Source organism: Martes martes (genome assembly GCF_963455335.1).
Source record: "Martes martes genome assembly, chromosome: 14".
Taxonomy (NCBI): domain Eukaryota; kingdom Metazoa; phylum Chordata; class Mammalia; order Carnivora; family Mustelidae; genus Martes; species Martes martes.
Window position 1 is genome coordinate 56,620,711 of NC_137902.1, and position 20,122 is coordinate 56,640,832.

The following is a 20,122-nucleotide window of genomic DNA, read 5'->3' on the forward strand; positions in this document are numbered from 1 at the left end:
CAAAAGTGCTTCAAGGTTTATAAATACACCAAAATGCTCTTGTAAGAAACTCAGCCAGTAGATTTTTCCAGCACAGAGACTATCTGTGCTGGTTTGGAATGAGGTTTTAATGTTTTCTAACTGTAAGATGAGGCCCAAGAAATATTCTTCTCTGGCTTCAAGTAGAGCAATACACTCGAAGTGCCAAAAAAAAAAAAAAAAAAAAAAAAAAAAGAATTCTTACAAGAAAACAAAAGAGTAAATGGAAGCTTTTATTAGTGAAACAAGTCAATTTATTTTATTTCCAACAAGGCCTTTTCCTCTATAAATGAGATAAACTACTTTACAGTACTTTACAACAACATAACTTAGTTTTTTGATGTTTTCAGAAAAGGAACGATTTCTCTGGGAATTAGGAAAGTAAGTATTTTGGGAAGAATAAGTACAAGAAGTTACTTTTTAATTAACAGGCTTATCTACCAGGTATGTAACTCTGGAGTTGTTCCTCTTAACAAATCTATCAAGTACTAGCCAACAAAGAACCTACCTTTAGAAACTGAGGCAGGAAAGGTTTCTACTTAAATAGGAAACAAGCAATCTAACATACCAATCACATGGCACCTTAACAATGCAATTTACATAATTAGGTATAAATTATCTTTATGTTGATTAAGGTCCTAGCAAAGACAATTGGTCTGTTATGTCAAGTTCAAACAGCACTCATCTGGCTAGAAAGGTAAACACCACAATGGAATGGGGTTTGTTTGACTAAGGGGAAATCTCTCTTTAATATTGCACTTTCATTAAAAACAAGGATTATTAAGTCAAGGCCATCTTGGTTCTAAATCTCTCCATTTTTGTTGGAAGAAGACTCACCATCTCTTTACTAAGTTCTAACTCAACTTCTATTTCCTGGGCAGCCTCAGGGTGCTTTTCACAGTAATCAACAATAAATTTGTAATGTTCCAACGATGTTGCCAAATTTTCTAGCTCTTTCTTGGGATCTGCAGTGATGATTTTGCCATAGAGACGGGCAACTCGAAACTTAGCTAACATAGCAGGGCGAAGAACATCTTCCCCTATGTGCTCAGGAAAGACTTTATTTGGGTCTCTCAGGGAGTCTAGGAAGAGCTGGTAGTACTTCAACGCTGACTTATTGAGATTATTTATTTTTTTTACAATGTGTGAATCGGGGTCCCTCAGCTTGTCGGCAATGGCAACCTTCAAATCCATCATGTCATAGTACGCATGTGCAATCTCAAACTGAATCTGCCTGTTGACCAAAAGGTAATACTGTGGATTCAGGTCCACAATGAGGGGCTCTAGCATGGCTATTCTCCGTTTATGCATCTTGCACCGTCTCTCCATATCGGTTTCAAAGAAGGCAAGCACCTTAAACAGAGCACTGTGGTCTTGGACCACTTCGATATGGTCAGTGACATAACCATCAATCTGAAAGAACTCTTTTGCCTCAAAGACATAGTGCTGACCCAGTAAGAAAAGTTCTCTGGCTTCTTCAAAATCTAAAGGTCTCAGATAGCTCACTTTCTCTTCCACCGCGGAGATGGCGTCACACAGCTCACCGGTTCCAAACTGTACAGCTTTCTTCCTCACCCTTTCTTCCTCATCTAATTCTTTTTTCCTTAAAGCTCTAAGTTCAGATTGTTTATCAAGATCAAGCTCTCCTATGTTGTCCTGAAAGAAAAAAATACATTATGGTGAGACAGCACACTGATCTCTTGCTGTCAAATAATATTATGGCAAACTAAAGAGGAAAGAAAAGTAAGCCCTCTTTCTCAGCTGGGTTTATGGAGGTACCATAATCTTACACATCTTTTAAAACTCCTTTCTTCTAATTATATTTCAATTGTATTAAAAGTATAAGAACAAGAGAAAGATATTTAAATCAAATAAGCTGCTTATAGATGACTTTCCTCTTCAGGGAGCTAAAACTCATTTACAGTTTCTCTTTTCAGGTAAGATAAATACGTATGAAAGAAACTTAGAGACTGTGAAACATTATACACATGCAATATTAGTATTTTAATATTAGAATGCGACTGTAATCTATATCCTAAAAATACTGCACCGAGATGCCATTAAGATTAATGATATGATGTCTATGCTAGAAGTTATTTAGAGAAATACAGAGAAATGTCCTAGGTCTCAAAGACACTCAAGTGAAGACACACAGTTAAATCTACTGTCAAAGATATCTCCTCCTACCTCTCAGGACAGGGAAAAAAAAAAAGGTAAAACGGTTTAAAAAATAGACTAAGCAGAGCACCTTGCTGGCTCAACTGGTTAAGTGTCTGCCTTCAGCTGGGGTCATTATCCCAGGGTCTGGGATCAAACCCCGCATCTGACTCCTTGCTCAGTAGGGAGCCTGCTTTTTCCTCTCACTCTGCCTGCTGCTCCCCCTGCTTGTGCGTACATGCTTTCTCTCATTCTCTCTCAAATAAATAAAATCTTAAAAGAGAGAGAGATTAAGCTCAGGGTGTCTGCGTGGTTCAGTCAGTCAAGTGTCCTGCTCTTGGTTTCAGCTGAGGTCATGATCTCATGGGTCCTAGGATCAAGCCCTGTGGTAGGCTCCTCGCTCAGCACAGAATCTGTTTGAGATTCTCTCTCTCCCTCCCTTTTTGCCCTCCTCCCACTCATACTTCCACCACTCTCTTTCTCTCTCAAATAAATCTTAAAAAAAAAAAAAATACTAAACTCATCTTCCTCTTCCTGGCCAATAAAACTGAACATCAGATCCCTCTATGCTCCACCCCCAACCCTTTTCTTCCTGTCACTCAACATTGTCTCTTGATCTGCACTGTTCAAAACAATAGCCAGTGGCCACATGTGGATGACTCCTGGGCACTGGAAATGTGGCAAGTTCAAACTGAAATGTGGGCTGTATCCACATGATATACCCAATTCTAAGACTTACTTCAAAAATAATTTTAAATCTCTTTAATTTAATGTTAATGACAATTTTTAAAATATAATCTGGGTATAAAAGGTATAAAGTTAATTCACCCTTCCTCCTTTTCTAATGTGGCCATTAGAAAACTGAAAATTACATACATGGCTAGTATTCGATTTCTACTGGACAGCACTGCCCTCCAGGTGACTCTGTGCGCACCCACAGCCGCAACCATTACCCACGTGAGGATGCCTCACAGTCCTACAGCTACAGCCCACACCTCTTTGCGAGTTGCAGCTCCGTAGCCAAAGCCCCCCACAGACCTCTCCTGTCAGAACACCCAAAGGCCCCTCATCCGCAGGATGTCCGCAGCAGAACTCCTGTTCTTCTTCCACTGCTGCCTACCCTAGTACTGTCTGAGTGAAGAAGCCTCCATCTATCTGGACAGCCAACAGCCTGGAAATCATCCTTGAGCTGTCCCTCCCTGCTCCCCTTTACCCCACACTTTCAGTCTGCCGCCAAGTCCTTTATATTTGCTTCCCGAATAGCTCTGGAATCCATTCTTTCCTCTTCCATGTCTTGACAGCACCCAGACAAGCTCCCTTCACCTCCCACCTGGACTGTCACAGTGCTCTTCTCCCTAATCTCCCTCCTCTCCTGGTACTTCCCCTCAATTCGCCCCCCAAGCGACTGTTCCAAAACCCTTCAAGCCTCCACTCCTCAAAGGCCCTGCTTATGCCAGCCCCCTTCTGACTCTGTCTTAGCTCACGTGCCCTCCCACTCTGCCCAGCCTCACAGGCCTTTGTCCACCCCAACTAATACTACGCTCCCTGTGCTGCTTCCGCTCGCGGGAATGCTGGACTTCCGTTTCTCCAGTCCAGCTAATTCTGACTCATTCCCAGAGCATCCTTCACATGCTACTTCCCCTTACATGTCCTCTGGTATGGTGTCTCTCCTTTGTGGAACTGACCCAAGGTGCACTTCTAACCTCAAGTCTACTCTTCTTCCTCCTTGGACAACGACCAGCACAAAGCTGGCCTAAGTACATTTGTGTAGGTCTTAAACTTGAGTTGAAGAAAGTTTTTCAGGTGAACAGATAATCAAAGGAGGAAGTTAAAGTAGCAAAGTCAGATTAAGAAGAATCTGTGTCATTTCAGAGCAGGCGACTATGTAAAGTAGTTTCAAGCAATCAGGTGGTAAGTTCTGGTGCCCAGTCTGGAAAACATCAAGTAAGTGATGGGTAGGAGTTAAATGACAGTCTATTTTGCTTGGCACAATTACTTCAAATGCAGGCCCTAAGTCTCCCAAATCTTATTTACTTACTTGCTCCCCGGCTGTTTGCTTATTTACATGCTTTCCTGGCTGCTTTCTGAGCAGAAGCAAGTTGATGGCTTTTCCTAGCTCCAGCTTCTCTAGACATAAAACTATCTAGCTCTCCTATTTCCTTTCTTTCCCAAATATGCTTCACCTTTACCCTCTACCTCTAAAATGCTCTCATCCTTGCACGATGTATGCTTCCGGGGTTTTGTGGTTTGTTTGGTTTTCTTTTGTTTAGTAGTTTCATAAGTTCTATATTATCACTAGTAAAAATTATGGTATTTTAATGCATGCCCCCCCAAAAAAAAAAAAAAAAAAAAAAAAGCCTAACTCCTCCAGGAAAGTTTTCTATGTATCTATGTTTAGTATACTGCATCCAAATGATTTACTTTCCTCCTTAGTGGTTAGAAAGTAGGATCCAGGGGCGCCTGGGTGGTTCAGTGGGTTAAAGCCTCTGCCTTCAGCTCAGGTCATGATCGCAGAGTCCTGGGATCAAGCCCCTCATCGGGCTCTCTGCTTAGCAGGGAGCCTGCTTCCTCCTCTCTCTCTCTCTGCCTGCCTCTCTGCCTACTTGTGATCTGTGTCTGTCAAATAAATGAATAAAATCTTTATTAAAAAAAAAAGAAAGTAGGATTCAGTATTGATTAGCATATATATGTTAATTTAACTCTGATAACAACATTATTAGATTAAGTACTGTTATCAACTCCACCTCCTTTGTGAGAAAATTGAAACAAAGACAGATTAAGTAAAATGCCATAAACATACAACTACTATAAACTGGCAGGGCTATTTCCAGATACAGATTTTTATAAAATAAATATAAGTATATGTACTGTACAAAGTATATAAAGATTAGGTTGCTTATCATCTAAAAAGACGTAAAGGAAAAAGATAAGAATAAGAATATGAAGAGATGGGGCGCCTGGGTGGCTCAGTGGGTTAAAGCCTCTGCCTTCAGCTCAGGTCATGATCCCAGTGTTCTGGGATCGAGCCCCGCCTTGGGCTCTCTGCTCTGCTTCCTCCTCTCTCTCTCTGCCTGCCTCTCTGCCTACTTGTGATCTCTGTCAAATAAATAAATAAAATCTTAAAAAAAAAAAAAGAATATGAAGAGATAATACAAAGCAAAATCTAAGCAATTTAGGGTGGGCAAGGAAAAGTTTTATGGTGTTTAAAGAAGGGAAATGGCACATCTAGGCTATGAAGAATTACACACTGAACAATTAATATATTGAGAATCTACTGTGCCTGGTGATAATGATATAATATGAATATGATGCAGCCCCTACCTCTCCAGGAATTTAGAGTCTATCCAAAGCAAAGTCTTTAAGGAAGAAGTGGTATTTGGGATAGACCTTAAACAAGTAAGATTCTAAAAGGCAGATGGGAGAGCAAGAACTACTTGAGAGCATTCTGCACGCCGTGCATAATAAACATGCAGTGAGCCCAACGAACATAACTACCATTATAAGCTTTTACTTCCTTCCTGCTTATTTAAGGAAAAAAAGGCAACTTCTGACTACATTACCTGCATGGAAAGCTGGGCATTCTGCAGGAGAGTCAAACAATATTTGATCCAGCATCGTGCTATCTCTCCTTTTCTTTGATGGTAAAGCTCTGGCACATCTCCTTCAGCTTCAGTAGCTAAAATCACAGAACGTTATTTATTAAATGGTCACCATCACAATTTTCATTGTATACTACATTCTTCTTAAAGCACTTTTTCCTGAATTTAAGAGTAACAGATTCTCACCGAAGCAGTGGGGGGAAAAACCCACCCAAAATTCCAACCACCCAGAGACACTCATGTTATTACTTTTGTAGATTTCTTTCTAGTTTTTTTCTTGTGTGTTGTCAGTAAAAACTAAGGTCACAATGTATATTCAATTTTGAATATAGGTTTTTCTTTTACATATTCTACCACTAACACTTCACCCGTATCATTATCAACTCTTTAACGTTTTTTAAGTATAGCATTACATACAATTAAATAGATGTTCCCTGGGTTATATAACCATTCTTGTAATATAACCATTCTTCTAATTCTGTTGTTTCCACTTCTTCTATAAGAAACAAATCTACACAAAGTCAGGTCATGATCTTGAGGTTGTGGGATCAAGCCTGACATCAGGCTCTGCGTGGAGTCTGATTCAGATTCTCTCTACCTCTCCCTCTCGCTCATTCTCTCTCTCTCCAAATAAATAAATAAAATCTAAAAGAGAAACATTCTTTCTCTCTGCCTCTGCCCCTCCCCTAAGTTTGTGCACGCACACATGGTCTCTCTCTCAAGAAAAGAAGAGAAATATGTCAAACAAGGTGAAAGTTAGCATAACTATTAACCAATTTGTCAAAAATTCCAATTCAGTGAAATTCAAATTGAAATGGAGTTCTCGTGAATTAAAAGTTAGTCCTGGGTGCAAAACTTCCCCCAAACTAACATTCAGAATGATGGAGACAGTTTAGTGAAGGCCCAATTATTTCATTTTGTAATACAAGTCCCATATCCAGTTTTACCAAAATACTTAAGTTACACCTGTGGAGGGCATTCCTTTTTGCAAAAAAATTTATTTTAAGAATCTGCATGATTTGGGGCACCTGGGTAGCTCAGTCTGTTAAGCATCCAACTCTCGATCTCAGCTCAGGTCTTGATCTCCAGGTCGTGAGTTCAAGCCCCACATTGGTCTCCACACTGGGCATGGAGAGTACTTAAAAAATAAATAAAATGACAATGTAAATAAGTAAATAACTTTCATCATTTAAATTATTTTGGTTTTCACTATTCGAGAAAAAATCCTTAGTAACATGAAATAACACCTTCCATCACCATATCAGATTTAATGAAGTATTGCTATTAATCCATGTAAACCTTCCTCTGTAGGCTACCTTTTCCATCATCATGGGTGTACCACCAACACCAAGTATAACAGTCACAGTGCCCAGCTCTACAGGGAGAGAATCGAGTCACTAGCCTCCCAAACAACACAGAAGCATGGCACTGAAGCAAGTCTCTGGTGGGTTTGATGGTCTCCTTTAGATGAACATTTGTTTCAGCAGAAAAAGTGGGTTTGTTATTCTTTCTTAAGATTTATCTGTTTATTTGAGACAGAAAGTGTAGGGGGGAGGAACGGCGGGGGTGGGGGGCGGAGAGAATCTCAAGCAGACTCTCCACTGAGCAGGGAGCTCAACATGGGGCTCAATCCCATAACCTTGAGATCATGACCTCAGGTGAAATCAAGAGTCAGACACTTGACCAACTAAGCCACCTCGGTACCCCCAAAAGGTGGTTTTTATATCCAACAGTAAAACTAAAGAAACAACATACAGTTGATTCTCATTATCTGTGATAGTTATGTTCTTTCTATAGTCACTGTGAACACAGAATTATCAGCAAATGCTGAAACATCGCCTCTCAGAAAAATACAGGGTTTTATTCCCATGAACTTCTGGTCACATTTTCATAAACTGATCAATATGCATAACTTTATTTCGTGTGTGTTTCTATTTAATGATCCCTTATTTAGTATCTACTGTTGGCTTATTAACACTGAACTCGGGACCAACAGCACTATAACCTGTGCCTGAACGAAGCACATCCAGCACTGTCATTTCTCTGTAAGGCCCGTCACAGCCATCACCTGTTTACACTGGACAGAACTTCGGCGCTACACTCGGGGGCCATTTTAAACAATGAAATTGCCAACAAAAAACACAAAAATGTGAAGAATAGGGTACTAAATAAACCACAAAAAGGACACTTATTCACTCTATGGGAGCTGAAACAAGAAGGCGAGTGTTGCCTTGTTTGACATCAGCTGGAAACGTGCACCTCAGGTGACCCAACTTCTTTGCTGTTCTGAACAAATGACCACAGAAGTGCCTAGAGTACTAAGTTTGGGGTCACAAGTAAACGGTAGCAATAAGTAAACTCACAAATATAGAATCTACAAATAATGGACTCTACTTTGGAACCTGTACTTAGATATGAAGTTCTTTTTTTTCTCTTTCAGAAATAGCTGGTGGAACTGGGTACTTGACCTCCTTAAGGTTTGGAAGCAAAAGTTATTGGGTTGATACCTTTGTAAAAGGTAGATATGTACGTATGTAGATATATTACTGATTTGATAATAATAAAAAGCTCCAATTGTTTTTTAAAATTGAGGTACAACTGACATTATAGTTGACCCTGAACAACACGGGTTTGAACTGCACAGGTTCACTTATACATGAATTTTTTACAGTACAGCACTGTAATGTATTTTCTCTTCCTCGTGGTTTTCCCAACATTTTCTTTTATCTGGCTTATTTCATTGTAAGGATAGAGTATTAATACATATAACATACAAAATATGCATTGTTTGTTATGGTAAGGCATCTGGTCCACAGTAAGCTCTTGGTAATTAAGTTTTAGGGAGTCAAAATTTATACATGGATTTTTAACTACACAGGGGATAGTGACCCCTAACCCGACCACGTAACAACATAATGAGTTGATATTTGTATACATTACAAAATAATCATCACAGGAAGTCTAGTTAATATTTATGACCACACGCAGTTCAATTTTTCTTGCAACGAACTTTAAAGATATACCCTCTTAGCAAGTTATCTTAGCAATACAGTATTTACTACAATCACCATGCTGTACATCCCACAACTTAATTATAACTGCAAGTTTATACCTCCCTTAAAAAAGATTTCTCTTTTTCTCCTTTTTTCCTGCATAATAATCCATTGTACATATACACCATATTTTCTTTATCTACTCATCCAGCAATGGGCACTTAAGTTGTTTTCATATCTTGGTGACTGTAAATAATGCTGCAATGAACATGGGGATGCATATATCTTTCGGTTTAGTGTTTTCTTTTTCTCTGGGCAAATACCCAAAAGTGGAATTACTGAACTATATGTTATTTCTATTTTTAATTTTTGGGGAACCTCCATACTGTTTTCCACAGTGAGAGAATTTACATTCTCACCAACAGTGCACGAGGGTTCCCTTTTCTTCACATCCTCACCAACACTTGTTATTTCTTGTCTTTTTCATAAAAGCCATGAGAATGAGATTATACCTCACTGTGGTCATGATTTTCTCAAATATACATGTTAACTGTGATTTTTAAAACCAAATAAAACACAGTAATTAAAAACTAGACATTTGGACACATCAATTATGCAGTATTCCAACCAAAAATGTGTCATCTGATTCTTAGCTTAAGGAAACATCTAACACCAATTGATGGAAATCTAACTTAATAACTGGCTTGTATTTTTCAAAAATGTCTATGTGGTGAAAGAGAAAGAATGGCTGGGGAACTGTCCCAGATTAAAATTAAAGGACAGTAAAGAGATGTGACAAGTAAATGCAGTAGGAAATCATGAACTGGATACTCGAGTATAGAAAAGACATTATGGGAATAATTAATGAAACAGAAATATGCATTATAGATAAAGAATTGTATCAATGTTACATTTCCTGTTCTGTTTATGTAAGAAAATATTCTTGGTAAATATGCACTGAAGTACTAAAGGGGTAAAGGAGTCTAGCGTTCACAATCTTCTCTCAAATGCTCCTGAAGAACAATAAAACGTGATTGCAAATGAGGCAATTATTAAAAGTTGGTGAATTGAAAAGGGCTATGGTAGTTCCTTGTTCTGTTCATGAATTTTCTAAAATTTAAAAGGATTTGAAAATGTTTTCTAAAAGCTGTGTAATAAAACATGCACATACGAACTTACTGTCTTCTGTTGTTGAGATCTTTCCAGTTTGACCAAAAATGACATTAGCAGCAGATAAACAGTGCCTGGCCTCCATAAAACATAGCTGTTGAGGAAATAAACAAGAGTAAGTGCAATCATCACCCAGCCTTATGTGCAGTCAACACTTTTACATAAAGACTTCTAGTATGAGAAAAGCTATAAAATTGGGTAAAAACCACTAAGGAGACCCTGTATGGTTGCTGAACATTAAGAAGGTATATGACACGTATTCTCTAGTTAAAAAGCTACCTCACAGATTAAAATGACAATCCCCCCAAACTCTTCATAATAATCCAAACTGGTTGAGAGACAATTGCTGACTGAACTGAAAGTTAGCTCTCTTCAGGTTATCACTCAGGATGCTTCAAGAACGGCTATCATCCTAGACTGAGAGCGCTTCCCATAGTCCTTTAGGTTCAGTCCACATAGCCAAAATGCCATCTGGGATAAATGTGTCCCCTGTCCAAGGACTTGAAGATTTAATTTTCAGAGATCTCTCTCTATATCCTACTTCAAAGGCAAAAAGGGTAAATATAGATAGGAAGAGATTCCTGTCTTCTGGAATTTGGGGAATTTACATATCATGAATGAGGATTCCCATCAACTTTTGAAGCTAACAGATTTTCACAGATGAACTTTATGGAACTGCTTTACCAACACACTCGAAGACTTCCTAATTCAAGTTTGGGGATGGCAAAGTTCTCGCAAACACTTTGCATTTATCACATAAGTCATAGGACCAACCCAGCAGAGATACAAAGTTAAAGTCCAACTTTTAGTTGGAAGCCACCCTCGTTAGTTAAATGTCTAGTTCATATTAATAATACCTCATGTCGTTGAGAAGATTTTTCATGGTTGGCTATGACTTCAAAATCTCAGCACTAAATGTATCTCTCCATGACAGCAAATTCAGAAGCCACCTCGAGACTAGCTGGGTACTGTGTACAGTATTAGCCCAGCAACATCTACAGATCAGAATGTTGGTGTTAAACCTCAGAAGCCCAAAGAAAGTTACAGTTTACATAAAGAAGCTTTAACTGTCCCCCTACAATCCCTTACCCATCATTATCTTTCAGTTTTATTCGGCTTTGTTGCCTGCAAGCAGCCACCGCCACAGCAGTGAGTGCCCTGTGCCCTCTAGGTGGCTGGTAAATGTGGGACTTTAGCACCTGCCAGGTAGGGACACATTGAGTAGCAAAACCTCATCACTGGAACCAGATGGAAGATGAGAATGATATAAAAATGACAACTGCATTGCTTTAAAAAAAAAAAAAGTTCAAATCTCTGTTTGCAATGTAACTCAGCTAGTTGTAACAAAAACTTAGAAAAAAAAAAGGCACAAGGTGGGGGAGATACTCATGAAAATTACTGCATGCTCCACATAAGCAATGCTTAACAACTTTAAATTCTTTATTACACTTTAAGTTAATATCTAAATATCTTAGTACAATTAATATCAATGGAGTTTTAAGCGTTAGTTAAAATCACAGTGAATATGTGGCTTTAAAGTTGCTAAACAAAACAAATAAGGGGCCTCTGGAAGCTATAAAAAAAGGTGCCACAAGCAGAGGCACCGGGTAACACTTCTGATGACGACCACAATGGAATGGATTCATGAGTCAGGTTTAACTGAATGCTCCAAGAGACGCGACAGCGTTACTTACACGCTTGATCTTAGACCAAAGTCCTAGAAGCGATGCTGCAGTCACCACAGCCCTTTCTCGCCTGCTAATAGCTTTTCTGAATGAAATTCTGTGGGACAATACTTTAAACATAGGGCGCGTTTACAGAACCAGCACTAACAAAAAGCTTAGAAAGGATAAAGGCCCAGGAAGGATACAGCAGCAGGTAACCAAAGAGATTTAAAGAAGGAACTCTGATAAGCAAAGAATTACCAAAATTTCAGAGCGAATCAGAAATACAAATAGAAGTAATTTCTATTGCTGAGTATCTTACTGAGGATTAATAGAAAATCTGGCCGGGAAAGGTGGCTGAAAAGGGTTTAAGCATTAAAACTCTTAGGAACTAAAGGAATAAATGGGTTAATTAAAAATATACCAACGTGATTCTGAATAACTGTGATCAACAACTGAGAAGCTCAAGGTTGTTCTGTGTAATCCTCCAGAAGAAGTGTATCATAGAGAGCCACAACTCAGGAACTAAGCAGAGACATTTCCAACAGAGAAAAATTACTATGGAGGAGTTAATTCTAAAGAATAACTGAAATGCATCACATGCTTTTATCGAAGCCCACATTTAACAGTCAACTTCCTCAGACAAATCCTCATAGTTACAGATTACCACTGCATAAAGATAAAGCTGTGTCTATAAGATAAACTCCGCAATTTAAGGTAACATCTCCCTAGAATGAATGATCGTGTTCTGTATTAAAAACGAATCGGTCTTAGGTAACTAACATGTAATTTTAGGGACAAGCAGCATGTAAGACAAGGACAAAATTCAGCATCTTACCATTCAAAAGGATTAATGCAACAAAAAGCTACATAAGTCTAGTATACTGGCAAACTGGGCTGCATTTTTCTGTCCAGTTTACATCATAAAATACAAGCTACCTGTTTTTAAAAGATGACATTTTCAAGGTACTCCGTCTATTTTTATACACACATACAGTAACTTTTTGTTAGACAACTATTTGAGATGCTTACCTTATTGATGTAAAACTGTGACAAGGTAGCAGCATTAATAGCCCACTCTATGGGATGGTAGGCATTGTGTTCAAGCTGGCGTTTTAGGGTACTGTGACAATAATGAGCAGCTTTCTCAAACATTTCCATATGCTGGTAGACTTGAGCCAGGTAATAGAGGTTATGAGTATAAACCTTCTCAAATCTGTGAAGAAGTGAATATTTGTATAAGGTTTACAATTGAAACGAAACTTTCATATAGCTCGGTCCTCTCACCAGCCCTTGGGAGTTGGGTATGGCTATGGTAGCTATCTGAGAGATGAGGAAAACAGAGCCTCAGATTTGAACAGGGTCACGTTTCTAGTAAGTGGCAAATGGACATTTTTTTTTTTTTTAAAGATTTTATTTATTTGCCAGAGAGAGAGAGAGAGAGAGTACACACAAGCCGGCAGAGAGGCAGGCAGAGGCAGCGAGAGAAGCAGGCTCCCCGCCGAGCAAGGAACCCGACCCGGGACTCGATCCCAGGACCCTGGGATCATGACCCAAGCCGAAGGCAGCGGCTTAACCAACTGAGCCACCCAGGCGTCCCAAACGGACATTTTTAAATCTATGTCAGAATCTACATTCTACAACTTTAGGAGCATCTCAAAAGAGAAAATACTGTGCCTTTTAGAACAATCACCTTATCTATACTACGCGGAATTTACCTGTGAGAGCAGATTTCTATACCTACTCACCTTTTTGATCTCTCCTGTTCAGCAAGTTTCTCTTCTTCAGGAAGAAAATGCTCAGTAGGATCAAGAGGAGGACTCCCAATCTACAATTAAAGAAAAACAGAACTCTAAAATTTTAAACTGTAAACACCAAGCGCCCTCCTCTGGAGAAACTGGACAAAGCAAAATTTTAAAGCCCAGTATACCTCATTTTTTACTAGCTCATTTTCATGTTACCCAAGAAGTAATTTTCTTTTCTTTTTTTTAAATTTTATTTATTTATTTGTCAGAGAGAGCGAGAACAAGTAGGGGAAGCTGCAGGCAGAGGAAGAAGCAGATTCCCCACTGAGAAAGGAGCCTGACGGGGGGCTCAGTCCCAGGGTCCTTGGATCATGACCTGAGCCAAAGGCAGACACTTAACCAAATGAGCCACCCACACATCCCAAGAAGTAATTTTCTTAACCATAAGTTTTTAAAGAGTCAAACAATGAAAGGAGATTGCCTAGAAACTGACAGAATTTTAACTGCTGTGGAAAGTGAACCTCAAATACACTAAAAAAAAAAAAATCTACCAATTTGCCATCAAGTCTTAATTTTGCCAATAAAAAAAAAAAATCTTTTCAAAACCTACATAAGTGGGGCACCTGGCTGGTTTAGTTGGTAGAGCATTCAACTCTTGATCTGGGGGTTATGAGTTCAAGCCCCATGTTGAGTGTAGATATTACTTAAAAATAAAATCTTACAGGGAGCCTGCCTCCCCCCGCTCTCTGCCTGCCTCTCTGCCTACTTGTGACTTCTGTCTGTCAAATAAATAAATGAAATCTTAAAAAGTAAATAAATAAATAAATAAATAAAGATAAAAAATAAAATCTTAGGGGCGCCTGGGTGGCTCAGTGGGTTAAGCCTCTGCCTTCGGCTCAGGTCATGGTCTCAGGGTCCTGGGATCAAGCCCCGCATTGGGCTCTCTGCTACATGGGGAGCCTGCTTCCCCCTCCCCCTCTGTCTGCCTCTCTGCCTACTCGTGAATTCTCTATCAATAAATAAAACCTTTTTTTAAAAAAAATACATAAAATAAAAAATAAAATCTTTTTTTTTTTCAAAGATTGTATTTATTTATTTGTCAGAGAGAGAGAGAAAGAGAGTGCACAAGTAGGGGGGAGCATAAGAGGAGAGAGCGAGCAGCAGCAGCAGGGGAGAGAGAGGGAGAAACAGGCTCCCTGCTGAGCAGGGAGCTCGATGTGGGACTTGATCCCAGGATGCTGGGATCATGACCTGAGCCCAAGGCAGCCACTTAACCAACTGAGCCACCCAGGCGTCCCTGCTCCAATACTTTTTTTTCTCAAGGTAACGAGAAAAGCATATAGATTACCCCCTTTTAATACAGAGGCAATAAAATCAGTGATTCTATTGTGCATTACTTTGGCTAAGTCACCCAATCTCTTGCACTTCTGTTTTCTCACTGATAAAGTTACTTCATAAGATTGTTAATGAGGATTCAGTGAGTTAATACATGTAAATCACTTATAATACCATCTTCAGCCGTCCAAAACAGCACCACTGCCCATCTACTTCTACGAGGACAGACACACCTGCAAGACCAGCCTTGCTTTAAAGTGAATTCGCTAAACTTCAAATAGCAAAAATCCCTCTTCCGTTTTTAAAAATGTGATCTTACATCCTGGATGTAAATGCTAAAAGCATCACAACTTGGGTTCCTAGAAATTACAGAAAGTAAAAATGACTAAGACAGGAAGCAAGGCCCAAGGCAAACACAACACCTAAGTAATTCTTCCAAGATCTCAATAATTTTGAGGGCTGTTTATATGCTTACTCTTTTTTTTTTTTTAAGATTTTATTTATTTATTTGACAGAGAAAGAGATCACAAGTAGGCAGAGAGGCAAGCAGACAGAGAGAGGGGGAAGCAGGGTCCCTGCTGAGCAGAGAGCCCCATGCGGGGCTCGAACCCAGGACCCGGAGATCATGACCTGAGCCAAAGGCAGAGGTTTTAACCCACTGAGCCACCGAGGTGCCCCTATGCTTATTCTTTAAAAAATATATATATGCTTACTCTTTTTTGATGAAGGGAATTAATCAATGTATTATTTTCTATACATACTTCATCGTTACAGCTACCACATGTCATAAATGACCCTAAATCAAACCACTCTCTTCTCTGAACTAAAACACAGGTATAACTCAGTACAAAAAGTTTGATATGTTTTATGTTTCCATATTAATACTAATTTTTAATGAAATATCATAGGTGTTTGGTATCTACCCATTTCTGAGGGAGGAGGGGCAGAGAGAGAGAGAGAGAGAGAGAGAGAATCTTAAGCAGACTCCATGTCAAGTGCAGAGCCCAACATGGGCTCAATTTCACAACCCTGAGATCATGACCTGTGCTGAAATCAAGAGTCAGATGCTTAACTGACCTAGCCACCCAGGCAGTCTGTATTTTAACATTTTAAATGAAGAATTCCATGTATAAGAGTGTGAGCCTAAAATCATGAAAGGAGGGTGGTCCATATGGATAGATGTTTCTGTGATTTGTCCCACATAACTGACTACCTACACCTGCATATATACAGGCAGGCTAATGTTTTTGAGACTCATGCTGTGCGGATAACCTTGAGAGCCTGGTTGACTGAAATATATTATCTGACCTCCAAATCAGAATTGGCCCTTCCGTTCTGTTTTGTTCTATAAATCTTGTGTCACATCCCCTCCTGCTCCAGGCTGGGCTGGCTCCCTGGAATAGAACCTGGGAGGGGAGGCAGACACACAGAGCCCCAGCTCCTTGAAAATATAAAAACATGATAACACAGAAATGCAGCTCACTCCAAGCTGCATGTAAGCAAACAATGTTTAACTTTAAACCCCATCATTTGCTCTATAAAGATGGCCCTTATCTGGACAGTCAGCTCAAATTCTCACCAAAGGGGAAGACACTCCACCCAGGCCTCTCCATCAGGACCCCAGCCTGGCTGGTTCCCTGGGGCTTCCCCAGCTAAGGAGGTTGCATGTTCTAAGCACCCAGTGTGATGTAATTTTCCGTTATTCTCACTTATTGCCTATTACCTTCATCTATGTAAAGATTTCTTTTCTCTTCTGTTTCTATTAGGTTTCTATAATAATTAATAAAGCTCTCTTTACTTTTCAAAACCTAAACATGGCTGCTGAGAATCTTTTGTTCAGAACAGAGAGTAACACATCTCCTTTGGCTTTGTGGTGCTCTGCTCCTCTTAGTTCATTAGGAGGAAAGTTAAAACACCAAGAAGCACCACCATGACTTTTAAAATGTACAATCCAGGGACGCCTGGGTGGCTCAGATGGCCGAGGGTATGCCTTAGGCTCAGGTCGTGATCCCAGGCTCCTGGGATGGAGTCCCACATAAGGCTCCTTGCTCAGTGGGGAGCCTGCTTCTTCCTCTGCCTGCTGCTCCCCCTGCCTGTGCACTTTCTAACAAATAAATAAAATCTTTTTTTTTTTTTTTTTAATGTACATTCTAAAATTCCTTGACAGGGAGCAGGGGTGGCAGAAAGGGAGGGTGCCTGGGTGGCTCAGTCAGTTAAGTGTCTGCCTTCTGCCTTTGGCTCAGGTCATGATCTCAGGGTCCTGGGATGGAGCCCTGTGTTGGGCTCCCTGCTCAGGGGGAGTGTGCTTCATCCTCTCACTCTGCCCCTCCCACCCCACCCCACCTCCTCTCGTGTTCTCTATCTCAAATAATCTTTATTAAAAAATTCCTTAAGGGGCGCCTGGGTGGCTCAGTGGGTTAAGCCTCTGCCTTCGGCTCAGGTCATGATCCCAGGGTCCTGGGATCGAGTCCCGCATCGGGCTCTCTGCTCGGCAGGGAGCCTGCTTCCTCCTCTCCCTCTCTCTCTACCTGCCTTTCTTCCTACTTGTGATCTCTCTGTGTCAAAAAAATAAATAAAATATTTTTTTAAAATTCCTTGGGGGTATAATTAACATGCTGATTTGCTCCAATCTTTATCCTCTAGGGGTAGCTTGTTATGGTTAGGGAACATATTTTATTCCTCCCTATTTGATTCCCTAGCATTCTGCACAGTATCTGTCACATAATAAAAACAATAATTGTCTAGTGAATTAAACTGACAAAGCAAATAGAAATGTTCCATCTGTGCATTCTGCTCACAGCACATTCCTTTCACTTGTTATCATTTTGGTATAGATACGGAAGTCCTCTCTATACTACACAGTTTTGGGTTTGTTTTTTTTTTTTTTTAAGATTTTATTTAGTTATTTGTCAGAGAGAGAAAGAGCACAAGCATGGGAGAGTGGCAGGCAGAGGGAGAAGCAGACTCCCAATGAGCAAGGAGCCTGATGTGGGACTTGATACCAGGACTCTGGATCATGACCTGAGCTGAAGGCAGATGCTTAACCGACTGAGCCATCCAGGCACCCCCCCCCTTTTTTTTAAACATTTTTTAAATTTATGTATTTGAAGAAGAGAGATTCAAAGAGAAAGAGGAAGCACGAGCAGGGGGAGAGACAAATGGAGAGGGAGAAGACGACTCCCCACTGAGCAAGGAGCCAGATGCGGGGCTCGGATCCCAGGACCCAGAGATCTGACCTGAGCCAAGGGCAGACACTTAACCACCAGAGCCAATCAGGTGCCCCTACACTACACAGTTCTTTTTGTTGTTGTTGTTAATTTTTTATTTGACAGACAGAGATCACAAGAAGGCAGAGACGCAGGCAGAGAGAGAGGGGGAAGCAGGCTCCCCGCTGAGCAGAGAACCCGATGTGGGGCTCGATCCCAGGACCCTGGGATGATGACCTGAGCTGAAGGCAGAGGCTTTAACCCACTGAACCACCCAGGCACCCGTACACTACACAGTTCTTAAAGGAGCACCTCAAACTTGTATTTTAGACTAAGTCCAACTACTGAGACAATGGAGTATAGTGGTTAAAAGTATGAATTTTGGAATCAGATCATGTGGGTCAGAACCCCAGCTTCACCACTTACTAGTTAGTGTGTGGCCTTGGGTGAGTCACAATCTAGTGCGCTTCTTTTTCCTCATCTATATAATAGGAATAAAAAAAGTATCTACCTTATGAGTTGTCATGAGGATTAAGTGAGTTAAAATTGGTAAATCATTTATAACAGTGCCTGAAGGTACTGTGTTATAAATGTTTGTTAAATAAGTAAAATATGAACAGTGGGAAAATAACAAATAAAAAGCTTCTAAACAGCAAAGGAACCCAACAACAAAATGAAAAGGCAACCTACCAAACAGGACAAACTTTCTGCAAATCATGTATTGAAAAGGGGTTTTCAAAATATATAAAGAATTCATGAAACTCAGGGGTGCCTGGGTGCCTCAGTGGGTTAAAGCCTCTGCCTTGGGCTCAGGTCACGATCCCAGGGTCCCGGGATAGAGCCCTGCATCGGGCTCTCTGCTCAGCAGGGAGACTGCTTCCCCCTCTCTCTCTCTGCCTGCCTCTCTGCCTACTTGTAATCTCTGTCTGTCAAAGAAAGAAAGAAAGAATTCATGAAACTCAGTACCAGAAAAACCCAAACAACCCAATTAAAAAATGGGCAAAGGACCTAAACAGACATTATTCAAAGGAAGACATACAGATGGCCAACAAATACAAGAGAAGATGCTTAGCATCACTAATCATCAGGGAGATGCAAATCGAAACTATAATGAGATATGACCTCACACCTGTCAGAATGGCTATTACCGAAAAAGACAAGAAATAACAAGTGTTGGCAAAGTTAGAGAAAAGGGAACCCTTGTGCACTGTTGGTAGAAATGTAAATTAGGCAGCCTCTATGGAAAACAGTATGGAGATTTCTCAAAAAATTAAAAATAAAACTACCATAAGACTAGCAATTCCACTTCTGGGTATTTAGCCAAAGGAAATAAAAACACTAACTTGAAAAGATAAAAGCACCCCCATGTTCACTGGAGAACTATTTACAACAGCCAAGACATGGAAACAACCTAGGTGTCCATCAGTGTATAAATGGATAAAAAAATACATACACACAGAGGAAATTATTTAGCCATTAAAAAAAGAAGAAGAAGAAGGAAATCCTGCCACTTGTAATATGGATGGACTTTGAGGACATTATGGTAAATGAAGTAAGTCAGAGAAAGACAAATACCATGTGGGATCACTTATATGTGGAATCTTAAAAAGAAAAAAAAAAAAAAAGGCAAAAACACACAAGAAAAAAGAATGCCTAGAAGCAGAGAACAGACTGGTTGTTTCCAGAGGTGGAGATAGTGGAGAAAAGGCTGAAGGTGGTCAAGAGACAAAAACTTCACGTTACAAAACAAATAAATCCTGGGGATGTACTGTACAGCATGGTGCCTTCAGTTACTACTATTGTATTGTACATCTGAATTTTGCTAAAAGAATAGATTTTAAAAGATCTCACCACAAGAAAACAAAACGTAAATGCATGTGGTAACAGACGTTAACTAGACTCGTGATGACCATTTCACAATATATACATATATTGAAACATTATGTGGTACATCCTATACTAACATAATGTTCTATTTCAATTATATCTCAGTTTAAAATAAAAATTTAATATAAATGAGCAAACAAATCAGCCAGAAAACACAAACTTAAATAAATACACGTTAAAAGGCATGAAGTAAATGCTTTCAAAAGAAAAGATAAAAATAGAACATAAACACTTAAAAATAATCAAAGAAATTCAAGTTAAAACGAGACCATTTTGCCTACAATAACAGCACAGATTTTTTTAAAAGCTATGAAAGGGGACGTCTGGGTGGCTCAGTTGGTTGGACGA

General features: G+C 39.8%; 1 protein-coding gene across 1 annotated transcript in view; it reads right to left on the reverse strand.

Annotated features, from left to right (window-relative positions):
• Positions 1-232: 232 nt before the first annotated feature.
• The window catches only part of KIFBP (kinesin family binding protein), a 36,590-nt gene continuing 16,700 nt past the window's right edge, over positions 233-20,122 (reverse strand). Inside the window, exons 3-7 of the mRNA XM_080823058.1 lie at positions 13,350-13,429; positions 12,634-12,817; positions 9,947-10,031; positions 5,736-5,851; positions 233-1,674 (exon numbers count right to left, since the gene is read on the reverse strand). Of these exons, the coding sequence (XP_080679184.1) occupies positions 799-1,674; positions 5,736-5,851; positions 9,947-10,031; positions 12,634-12,817; positions 13,350-13,429 (1,341 nt within the window). The 3' untranslated portion in view covers positions 233-798. The remainder of the gene's footprint in view (positions 1,675-5,735; positions 5,852-9,946; positions 10,032-12,633; positions 12,818-13,349; positions 13,430-20,122) is intronic.